Source organism: Branchiostoma lanceolatum, chromosome 14 (genome assembly GCF_035083965.1).
Source record: "Branchiostoma lanceolatum isolate klBraLanc5 chromosome 14, klBraLanc5.hap2, whole genome shotgun sequence".
NCBI classification, from domain to species: Eukaryota; Metazoa; Chordata; class Leptocardii; order Amphioxiformes; family Branchiostomatidae; genus Branchiostoma; species Branchiostoma lanceolatum.
In genome coordinates this window covers 13,629,572-13,640,194 of record NC_089735.1, presented here as the reverse complement: position 1 = coordinate 13,640,194, position 10,623 = coordinate 13,629,572, and the positions used below count along the sequence as shown (strand labels likewise).

Here is a 10,623-nt window from a genome sequence, read left to right as displayed (position 1 = left end):
TTGTGTACTCACTAATGGAGTCGTTTTACCAATAAACCAATAAACAATAAACCAATCTAAAGACATTATCGAATAACCTTGAAAAATGCTTTTTTTAAATCTTTCATCCCCCAAAAGCAAATCATTTTTGTTTTACGTAGATTACTAGTATCAAATGTTCGCTAGCTCGTCGGGATCAAGACGAACAATGCAATTCGATCCTCTAGCCGATTCGGCGGGTACCGATATGTGAAGCACAGTATTAGAAGTTCTATCATGATATTTTCCAATCTAGGCTTGAAGATGGTTTCTATTGGATAAAGACCAGTGAGAATCACGCAGTGCAGGCGTTCTGCGACATGACTCATGGAGGCTGGACCATGGTGGGCAAAATTGGCGGGAATGTTGGCGATATCCATGACAACTGGCTAGTAGCCAATCACAACACGCGAGACCTGCAGTACCCGCGGGTGATTGCAGACGACACTTACGCCAGCATGGATGCCCGGATGTTGGCAGTAGAACATGCAAATGAGGTAAAAACAACATGTTCAGTCCCTTCACTTCTCTCTGCCTCTGCTTTCTACCGTGGCCGACAGGAACAATGTGCAACACCTAGTTCGGGTGTTTTGGGCGTGCACACACCTAGTTTGGGTGTGCACACACCTAGTTTGGGTGTGCACACACCTACTTTGGGCGTGCACACACCTACTTTGGGCGCGTCACACCGCAAGTTTGGCAGAGCGTCGACACCGCAAGTTTGGCAGCCAAACTAGGTGTGTGTTGCTCGTTGTTCCTGTCGGCCACGGTACCTTTCTTTGAATAACTTTGCATCGGTTACACGGAATAGATTCACGCCCAGCCCTCTATACGTTTATTGCAGTCTGACGACTATTTTCCGTATTTTCTTACCCTCCACAGATTCTGATGTCGAATGGAGACAGTGACCACGGCTTCGGGAGCCGTTGGGTCAAATGGCAGCTGCCAGAGTGGAGAACTGTGGGGTCCCTATGGGATCACTCTGCACAGGTAGTTTTTATATTAATGGAAACCCAAGCAATATTAGGGCCCAGAAATTAATCAGATTTTGAAAGTCAATTTATTCAGTCATTTCTATGCATGATTTAGTTCAAACAACACTATCTCAATGTATAGCAACGTCCATCATGCACAAATATGACATCGTTGTGATGTGAGAACTCACAGGAAATCATCCCCAGAGTTTTTGTAGGCTCGGAAAACTAAGGGGATCATCAAACACGCCAAAAAAAGCAGTTACTCAAACAACTGGATATGATTTTGGAAACGGGCAGGGGATCATCGTACGGCACATTTTTGTGCGGGTTTGAAATGCTCAAAGTAGGAAGTTATTACGCAAATATGCTAAGTAGTGTTAGTAAATGTCACTACCATAAAGATTTCAGCATTTTATTTATTTCCATATTTTTGGCCCTTATATTGCTTTGGTTGCCTTTAATCAAACACGTGCCCCAACGACCCCAAAAGAGGTCAAGGGATAGGTGAGGTGAGGAATCAAACACGTCTCGTGCTGTCGCCTTACCATAGGGTAAACATGCTTGACTGTAGAAACTATTGTGATGCTGTACGTACTGGACTAAGGCTCGTTTCTCTAACATGATCTTCGACGACGACCTAGAAAATCAATGAAGTACCAGTCGCCCCGCCCCTAAGGCATCGCCAAAATTTCCGGGTATCGTTTCCGACCCCTACCTAACCTACCCGTGTCTCTACCGCTAACAGTAAATCACGGAAATTGGGAGGCAATTGTGGTCCTACACACTGCGTGAAAGCTCAGGTTTCCGGTTCTTTCCGAGTCTGCGCACGTCCGTTAAAACCGAGGCGGGCAGGAAGTGTGAAGAGTTTTCCGGGTCCGGCGTGTGCCGACCGGGAAAATTCTGCGTTTTCATGCACAGTTAGCTGTGCGTTGATTCCCAGGCCGTTGCACACTCGCATGTGACCCTGCCGGGTAGATAACAATAAGCTTTAGCTCACGCATTATAAGCCACGGTGTGTGAACTACACGGAGCTGTGATAGGCAAATGATCTTTATTTGCTGTGACTTTGTGTTCGACACTTAACAAAAATCATTAATAAATTAAGGACTGTAAAGGACTAAATAAATTTCTGTTTCTATTTTTTTTTTCTGTTGGGTAGTAGTAGGATTGAAAATAATATTACCGAATGCGAATGATACTATGACGGTTTAGATCGCTGGGATCCAGACTGTTATCGCGCCCTTTCAGTCGGCGGCCCAGAGCTCTAAGCCCGCCGATAGAAATTGTATTACCGCACCGGGGGAGTTCTAAAAAATCCCGAGAGTTGACCGGTCCTTGCGGGTAAAAGGCACGGTCCACTCCCCGGGCTGCAACTCTCCGTAGTGTTAATTTAGATCCGACGGGCTGACAGTCTCGGACCGCCGAAGAGACTCGCTAGCAGCCCGGTCCCTAGTCGGGTTTCTCCAGGGTAGGAGAGTTAGGGGCGCACCAGACAAGCTGTTTTGTACGTACGTGGAGGCCCTGGCAATAGTATGGGTTTCAAATAGCCTGGATACCAGACCTTTCGCGCGATGCGATGATAAGCCCTTCTGGGCGGGGAAGACCTAGTAGTAGGGATAGAGTTGGCACCCGGGGGCGCTGGCAGCCGAACCCTGATTTCTATCGCGCTAGCGATAATTAGTGGGCCGTGTGCTATCTGTGGCGGCGGCGCGAGTTGCTTCCCCGGCCGAAGGATTAGCGCCAGGAGCGCGGTGGTCTGGCACCCAGGCTAGGTTTCAGAGTACTCTAAAAGTTGCATGGATAACCAAGGATATTCTTGTGGTAACATATATGGTGTACCAAGGAGGTTTGCCTGGTATCTTGTCTCTGCGTGTCGGCTTAGGTGTGTTTTACTGGACCCAGTGTGCTATAGTGAACCGTTCTGATAGCTCGTCTTCTTAGCTTTAGTTTCGCCGCCATCGTAGCGGGAGCGAACTATACCCCCGAGCGGGCCAATCTGTCTGGGTGGCGGGTACTCCCAACGCCGCAGAGACGCCGGGAAGGTCCCGAAGGTTTCCAATCGGCGTATGGGAAATGATCATTTGACATGATTTGAATTATTGTATTTAAAAAGTAAACACGAGTCGTCTGTAAGATACAAGCTGTGCATAATGTTGTAAGATGTGTATTGGAATGTCTTTGCGGCGTCCATATTGATTTTCTGTTTTTGCAAATCAATTGCAATGGTCTATGTTGCAATGGTCTGTGTTGAAATGAAACGAACTTATTTGACTAAATTTTGAGTCGTACAAGTAATTTCTACGTACTATTAACCTGTAAACACGGAAGTTTATTGTTGTACAAGCGTGCATCTTAAATAAACCACTGAATAATTACACAACAAAGACTTGACCAGCGGGCACGTGGCATTTCACAACTCATTGTGTCTTTATTTGTGCAGGGCTCTGTAAAACATGACTGTCAGCCAATTGCAATTCACATACTATATGGTTTGAAAACAACAGCCAATCAACGCCCGTGTCGCTATTTTCAAATCTCTTAGTTGGCACACGTATCCCAGATGAGGACTACTAGTAACTGACTTAGTGTGTGGGCTAGCCTGGAAACCATACCATCGGGCGTTCCGCGTTATCTCTACGGCGCAGGGAGTGTTACCTGCCCGCCATGTGAGAATACCGCGCATGGGGTAATTGTACGGACTTGGATCAATTAGCTCGGTCTACGGAGAGGCATAACTGACAGAAACGGATCGGTGCATAGCAGACTAAACCGTTCGGTAGAGACTGGTAAACAGGCTATGTGTGGATATATGCTCTCCACTCCCTGTCCTCTTTGCCAGGTATAGGCAGCCACGGCGCTGGGAACACTGAGAAGCTTTGGTCGTGTTCCTACATCAACATTGGTAAATCTCGCGACCTGGATCGTCAGCGAGGCAACAGTCTACTAGTTCAAGGATTTTCAAGGACCCAATTAGAACTTGTTGCAAGACTAACTGTGGACGACACTCTTTCAACTGATGCGAGACCAAGCGAGCTAATCTGACTGGGAGTATCTGCGCTTTTATCTGAAGCATATGGAAGGAAAGGTGCAGGAATGACAGCATCACGGAGACCCGCACTGAGAACTGAATTTCATTTGACCTGAGCGACTGTGGCCGGCGGAGTCGTCAAGATAAAAAAAGGAACACACTCTTTGGAACTTTTGTAGCCGATACTTAGCCGCAAAATGCAAATAGTGGCATTCGTGGATAACGGAGAAACAACAATGAAAGTTTAATCACCATTTTGAACCAATAAAAGCATCTTTTCACAGGGTTTTGGGCCGGGAAAGTGGAAAGCGCATAAGGGATATTTTTTTTGGGGGGGGGGGGGGGGGGCATTTTGGCCGCAGACCAGGCCTGGTCAAACCTTGGATGGTAATGAAATGCTAATTAGGTGATAATTGTCGCTAAATTATGCAGCTACCGGCGGCAATCATGTTCACTGGACAGGACGTGTGCATGAATTTCCCTCTAGCTGCACGAGTAATTAAATGATAATTAGGTGATAATTGTCGCTAAATTATGCAGATACCGGCAGCAAAGCGTTCACTGGGCAGGACATGTGTATGAGTTTCCCTCTAGCTGCACGAGAATTAACAGGGCGCGGACACTTCCTGCGCAGCGTAAGTGGTGCATATCCGGTATTTCCCAGGACTGCGCGGGTCCCGTGCAGAAGAGCTGGGCAGGTCGACACGACCTGGAGAGTCACGGAAAACTCGAATTTGCAGGCACGTAGAACACGATTTCCACCCCGCAAATTCGTTATTTCGTACAGTGACAGACAGGACAGGTTCCAACTCTATACTGAATACCGTCACCAAGTAAGCAGACTCTCACTACATACGTTTGCAAGTGTATGGATCCTGTCCTTGGTGCTGAACGCCATCACTTGAGGAAGGGGTCTGTCCCATGAGCTTAATGCATTCGCCAGCTTAGCACCTATTACCTTAAGGTATGTTGTATAAAACTAACATCGTCCATGTTGTTCACAGTCTTCAGTGTCTGCTGAGAAGTTGACCCCCGTAGTGGTGACGTCATGGGACGGAGAGAAGTCGGTGTGCTATCAGAACAAGTACGGCGTGCTGCCTAGACCGGAGAATGGCGGCGCCTTCCCGGGCCTAGCTTCGGACATGGCAGGGACAGTGGACTTCTCTGACAGGTAAGGTCTGGGTTGATGTTAGTGGAGCATTGTAGACTGAGTTGGGCAGTAGCACAATGGCAACTAGCCTTTTTATAGCTATCGATATCTACACACTTTAATTGGGAATATGATCCCTTTCCCTCAATGACCCATCAGTATATCTTTGTGGCCGAATATAGCTGACAGCAAAAGTAGGAAACATAAGCGAAATATTACAGATGGAAAGAGATCTAAACCAAAACAGAGACAAGCTGGCGTTGAAATGGTAGATATCTGAGTTCTAATGTTTCCTTGACAACCGTCTAAGCAGTCAAAGCCAATGCAATTTCTTATCAATCCGCTAGGTGTGTGGCAGTAGGTGTGATGAAGACTGATGACATGGTGGAGGGGTTCGACACAGACATCCTGCACGCCCCCATCGCACGGGACGGCAGGAGACGACACTCCAACTTCGTCAGCGTCTGGTTAAAATAAGCTGTGATGCGATGTGATCACCACAGTTTTTAATTTCATCCATAGGTCAAAGTAGACGCACGGTAAGTTTAGATCCATCTACTGTGTAATGAGGCATAAGGGGCCCACTATTACGTGGCCATGTCATACAACCTGATGTTAAAGTAGCGGCCAAAGGTTTTTCATCCTCCCAGTAGACCCTACATGCTCGGTTGATTACCTCCCATAGCGGCCCTGCAATTTTCAGCCTGTGAACTCACTTCTGGTGACGTCACCACCAAAATAGCTTCAGCCAATCAGAGGGTTTGCTAAAACTCATCTCGAGCAAAAGCGCAAAGGACGCTGGGAGGCTATCAACCAATCAGGTTACGTCTTACATCGCTCATTAATTATTCATGAGCCATAACGGCTGTTTGTGCCAAAGAGGGCTAGCTCATTAATTATTCATGAGCAACTGTCAATAACGTCGCCAGAAGCGAGTTCACATGCTGGAAATTGCAGGGCCGCAATGGGAGGTAATGAACCGAGCATATCGGGCCTGCTGGGAGGATTAAGTTTTTATGACGTAGTATAACTACCATTACTACCAGCTGTAGAATATAAGATTAGTTTACATGTTATCGATGCCCTCACATGCCTGCCCAACCTATCAATAAATAGTGGGAGCTGTGGATGGACAAAAGTAGATGCAGACAAGAGGGCTGCAATGGATTAGGTTATTCAAAAGAGCAAAACTGATACATATATTCTGCTAGATATACATAGTATCAGTGAAAACGTTAAGTCGTGTGATTAAAATGTTTGAGACGTAAGTACAATAATGTTTGAAGCATATTTGAGGTAGTTATTTTATTTGCACAATAATCTCTGCTCGTGTACTTGTGTTGGACAGTAAAGTGAAATTCACAGTATAGTAGCTTTATAAAGAATAACATCAAATTGCTAATTGTATTATACAGATGATACAACGCTAGCTTTTCTTCATAAATTGTAATTAAAGTCGAATTATCACATTTCATCAACTTGGGGAACCCAATGTAACATAATCTAATTCTAACATAATTTTGTTGTCGAATATGTCATCAAGGCAACTATTGTTTCAGCCTTAAATAAATTATTGAAAAGTTGATTACATTAGTAAAATTTACCAGACCACCTGATACAGTTTGTCACTATATTGTACAACAGATTGAAACATTGAGTCCAATGGGTAATGAATATGTCGATTTTGATACCATTTCAGAAATCCATGCATCAGCTAGATGTGTGAACTTAAGAATTTTAATTAAGCTTTTTTTTAAATACTAAATCGTTATTGCTTATCTAACGTGTGCATCGTTCTGTTTCTTCTGCTGATTATGAATAATTATTCATCTTCTTTAAAAAGGGAGCATTTTCAAGGGAATCTCTTATTGTAAGGCATTGTTAAAAATCTCACATTTAGGCCACACCAATTTAATTTCTTGGTTAACGGATTTTTTTTTTAATTTTAGGAAAAAAAATCATGAAAACCGAAGGCTCGGTTGAAAACTTGTACCTGGCCCTGTTCACTCCCTGAAATTGTGTGCACCAAAGTACAAACTCTTCTCTGAGATTCTGTTTTCCTGTTGATTTTCCAATCTAGCATTTTTTTTAAATTCTGTTAACCAAGAAATTAAAATGGTGTGGTCTTAGCATGTTATGAATGTAAAAGAAATCTTTGATAGGCTTAAGATCAAGTCTTTTAAACAGTTTTTCCTCCAGGGTTGAAAACCAGTTTACTGTTGGTTGGAAACGACCCGATGGCAGGTCCATGAACAGGCTTAAATGTACAGCCGAGGCCTGTATCTCTCCGCTCCCCCCTAACATGGCGGTGGATAGACTCCGCAAGGGCCAGTCCACTGACGGCGGCGCCTTCAATACAAGGGCTAACAAGCCAGTCTCCACAGATCCCCACATTTTGCGATGACTGGAACACGCAGTCTGCTCCGTCCAACACGTTCAGTGGAACGGCTGCCCCCCAGAGCTGGACTTTGGTGTAGGTTGGACTCGGGAGAGCCCTTGAATCAAGACCTGCAGATTTTGCAAAGGCTGCTAGGAGTCGCTTTGTCACCTCGTCAGCTTTGCCTGGCGGGATGTTCTCTTGTGGCACCTGCAACCAGAAGATAAAAAAGTAGCTATTCAGTTACTTTCCAAGCAGAGCATGGGTTTCGGCTGATTTTTGACGTGTTTTTAGGCGTTTTTGTCGGGCTTTCTACTTTGTCATGTTTTTTTTTGTCTAGCCAACTCCGCACAAAAAAATACAAAGTAGAAAGCCCGACAAAAACGCCTAAAAACACGTCAAAAACCAGCCGAAACCCATGCTCTTCTTGGAGAGTACTATTCACCTACTCTCCATATGCAATATTTTATAATCTTATGTACAAATGAATATTATGTTAACATTCAATGCAAAGTGGCATAAAGTTGATAACATCATGAAATACATCACAGTTAGAAAATTACAGAAAAGATACAAGACTGTTCAAAGATCAGCATTAATGATTGTGAAGTTTGAAAGAACACTTTGACATAATGAAAGCCCTCACCTTGTGGGCAGCTCCAAACTGTCGGGAGCTAAAAATAGTCCAACACTCGCTGCCGTCCCCAGCTGCCCTTTGACCCAGCTTGGCCGTATTGTTTGCCACCCATGTCACGTCCGAGTCTTCCACGAACGCTCCTTCGAACGGTAACTTCAGGCTGGTAGGAAACACCGCCAGTAGCACCCACAGAGAGCACAACTGCATTTGCTGAACCTTCTGGATCAGCTTGGGAGTGAAGCGCACTCGGAGAAGTTCGTGGATCTTCGGAGCCCCAGCATTGCCCATCAGACGGTCTGCACACTTCCCATTGTGTGCAATCACAAGGTAGTCAAAGTATCCATTCCTGTTATGAACAAGAACATAGTTAGATAATATGTTAGTTCTTGTAAGTTGACAGTGACCTGTGCAGATTGTAACATCTTATGTCTCAGTACCTTGTAATCTGTTTCAAGAAGACAGAAGAAGAAGAACTTTTTTATTGCACGACAATTGTGCATGGTACAAAGTATGGCTTAAACATAATGCAAAATAGAAGTATAGAATAAAACTTAACATCCTAATTACTAATGCAATAAGGGCTAGCATACATTTTTGATATAGTGTTATAATCAAGTAGGGCTAATCATTTGTTTCGGTACTTTTTCTAATGATAAAGCAGTCATTTGAATATTTACCTACTTTTGCTTTGTGGGGATCGTTGCATTTAAATATATACTCATAACAGTCTGTAACATCGAGACTTGTCAACCAGGGAACATAAATAACTACAAATGCACACACACGCCCATCATGGACGCACACACACGCACACATACACGCGTTTGTACATTCACATGCACTCACACACACTCACATACATCAGGGCTTGAAATTCATTTTTGGAAATAGGTGCACTGGTGCACCCAACCAAAGAAATTAGGTGCACAGTATGAATTTTGGGTGCACAATTTAAAATTAAGTAGAATGTCAGCAAAACATAATTACAAAGTTTATGCTACTGCCTCTCTTGAACTTCAATCTGTAATTCTAAGTAATGCTAAATACATCAAATAAAGTAAAACAAATAGTTGCATAACTTGTTCTGATACTTACATTTCAACAATATTCTGTATACAAGTGTACAATTAGTACTTTTACCCTATAGCCTACAAAAATACCTAGGTGCACTGGTGCACCCACAGCTCAAATCAGGTGCACAGTTCCAATTTTGGGTGCACACAGGTGCACATGCACCCACTTTTTCGAGCCCTGTACATAGTTACTACACTTACTTGCCAACTTTCCATTTCTTGGCCATAGGTTCCCAGACCACGTTGCCGATCCAAACCGGCCTCTCCACTCTTGACAAAGTAGCAAGGCACTCTGGGACGGATTTCATGCCCTCTGTACCCACAAACGCTTGCAGGTTGGACTTCCTCTCAAACCGACCCCCCTTCAGTACACCGACTGGCCCGTTCCATACCTTCACGGCTCCTTTGGCATGCAGAAATGAGACGATTTTGGCGAAACGATTGTCGCTGACGGTGAAATACTGGGCCGAGTGGTCGAAGAGGAACGTTTTTCCTGCGACGTCGATTTTCCTGGTGGAGCACCGGCCGCCTGGGGCGTGGCTTCCCGTGTCAAACACGGTGGCGGCGGTGATGCCGAGCTGTCCCAGGCGAGCTGCACACACCAGGCCCGCTATACCACCGCCGACGATAGCAACGGAAGGTCCGTGCACGTTGGTCGCCATCGTGGCGTTACAAAACGTCAGTCCTGGAATAAGTGGGGAGGGGGGCAAGAGGAGGTGCCTGAGCTGCTGCGCACGAATTTCTGGCGCCAACTTCAGTTGTACACCAAAATGCCGTGAAATTTTGTCCAAGATGAAAAGAATTTAGTAATCGTAACAATCTTCGGCCATAAAAACCTGGAATAGCGGCAGATTTTGTGTGCTTCAGTAGCGCGTCGTCTGCTAGTTATGTAACGTCGTCTGCCAACACGTCATGACTTTTAAATCTCGTTAATTCTCGCGAGACTATAAGCGATTATTCCATTTCAAATTAGGGGGCACAAATTATGTGACTTGAAACAAAACAAGCTTTCTTTCAGTCTCTCACTTATTTTTTGGTCCATGATAAGGCCACACCAATTCAAGTTCTTGGTTAACTGATTTTTCTTTTAAGTTTAGCACACACACAAAAAATCATGGAAACAGAAGGCTGGGGTGAAAACTTGTTCACTCCCTGAAATTGTGTGCACCAAAGTACAAACTTCCCTCTGAGATTCTGATTTTCCAATCTAGCAATTTTTTTAAAATTCCGTTAACCAAGAAATTAAAATGGTTTGGCCTAATTGTTCTTTGTCCAGACAATGGACTAACCAGCCAGGAAAATTTCTACCCTATAAAAGTATAGAATTAGTAAGTATCGTTAAACTATTAGGTCTTCCTGTAGT

General features: G+C 44.5%; 2 protein-coding genes across 3 annotated transcripts; one reads left to right on the top strand and one right to left on the bottom strand.

Annotated features, from left to right (window-relative positions):
- Positions 1 to 279: 279 nt before the first annotated feature.
- LOC136448540 (uncharacterized) lies at positions 280 to 5,741 on the top strand. Its single transcript, XM_066448143.1, has 4 exons — positions 280 to 515; positions 901 to 1,008; positions 5,028 to 5,194; positions 5,521 to 5,741. Exons 1-4 carry the CDS (start codon positions 339 to 341, stop codon positions 5,648 to 5,650), a joined length of 582 nt encoding a protein of 193 aa, XP_066304240.1. The 5' UTR covers positions 280 to 338; the 3' UTR covers positions 5,651 to 5,741.
- On the bottom strand, positions 5,639 to 9,943 carry LOC136448539 (renalase-like). Of its 2 annotated transcripts, XM_066448142.1 has the most exons (4): positions 9,462 to 9,943; positions 8,197 to 8,533; positions 7,304 to 7,760; positions 5,639 to 7,073 (listed from the first exon to the last, which is right to left on the bottom strand). In XM_066448142.1, the coding sequence occupies exons 1-3, from the start codon at positions 9,920 to 9,922 to the stop codon at positions 7,353 to 7,355; spliced, it is 1,206 nt and encodes a 401-aa protein (XP_066304239.1). In that variant the 5' UTR covers positions 9,923 to 9,943; the 3' UTR covers positions 5,639 to 7,073; positions 7,304 to 7,352. The 2 variants fall into 2 exon arrangements, with proteins under 2 accessions (XP_066304239.1, XP_066304238.1); XM_066448141.1 differs by having other exon boundaries at positions 5,639 to 7,760.
- Between the last annotated feature and the right edge of the window lie 680 nt (positions 9,944 to 10,623).

Excerpts from the sequence above, each read along its gene's own strand:
- LOC136448540 (XM_066448143.1), top strand. The coding sequence starts at position 339 with ATGACTCATGGAGGCTGGACCATGGTGGGCAAAATTGGCGGGAATGTT. Across the intron at positions 516-900 it reads CAGTAGAACATGCAAATGAG|ATTCTGATGTCGAATGGAGA; the intron begins GTAAAAACAACA and ends TACCCTCCACAG. Across the intron at positions 1,009-5,027 it reads TATGGGATCACTCTGCACAG|TCTTCAGTGTCTGCTGAGAA; the intron begins GTAGTTTTTATA and ends TGTTGTTCACAG.
- LOC136448539 (XM_066448141.1), bottom strand. The coding sequence starts at position 9,922 with ATGGCGACCAACGTGCACGGACCTTCCGTTGCTATCGTCGGCGGTGGT. Across the intron at positions 8,534-9,461 it reads AAGAAATGGAAAGTTGGCAA|GAATGGATACTTTGACTACC; the intron begins GTAAGTGTAGTA and ends TGTTCATAACAG. Across the intron at positions 7,761-8,196 it reads AGTTTGGAGCTGCCCACAAG|GTGCCACAAGAGAACATCCC; the intron begins GTGAGGGCTTTC and ends TTCTGGTTGCAG.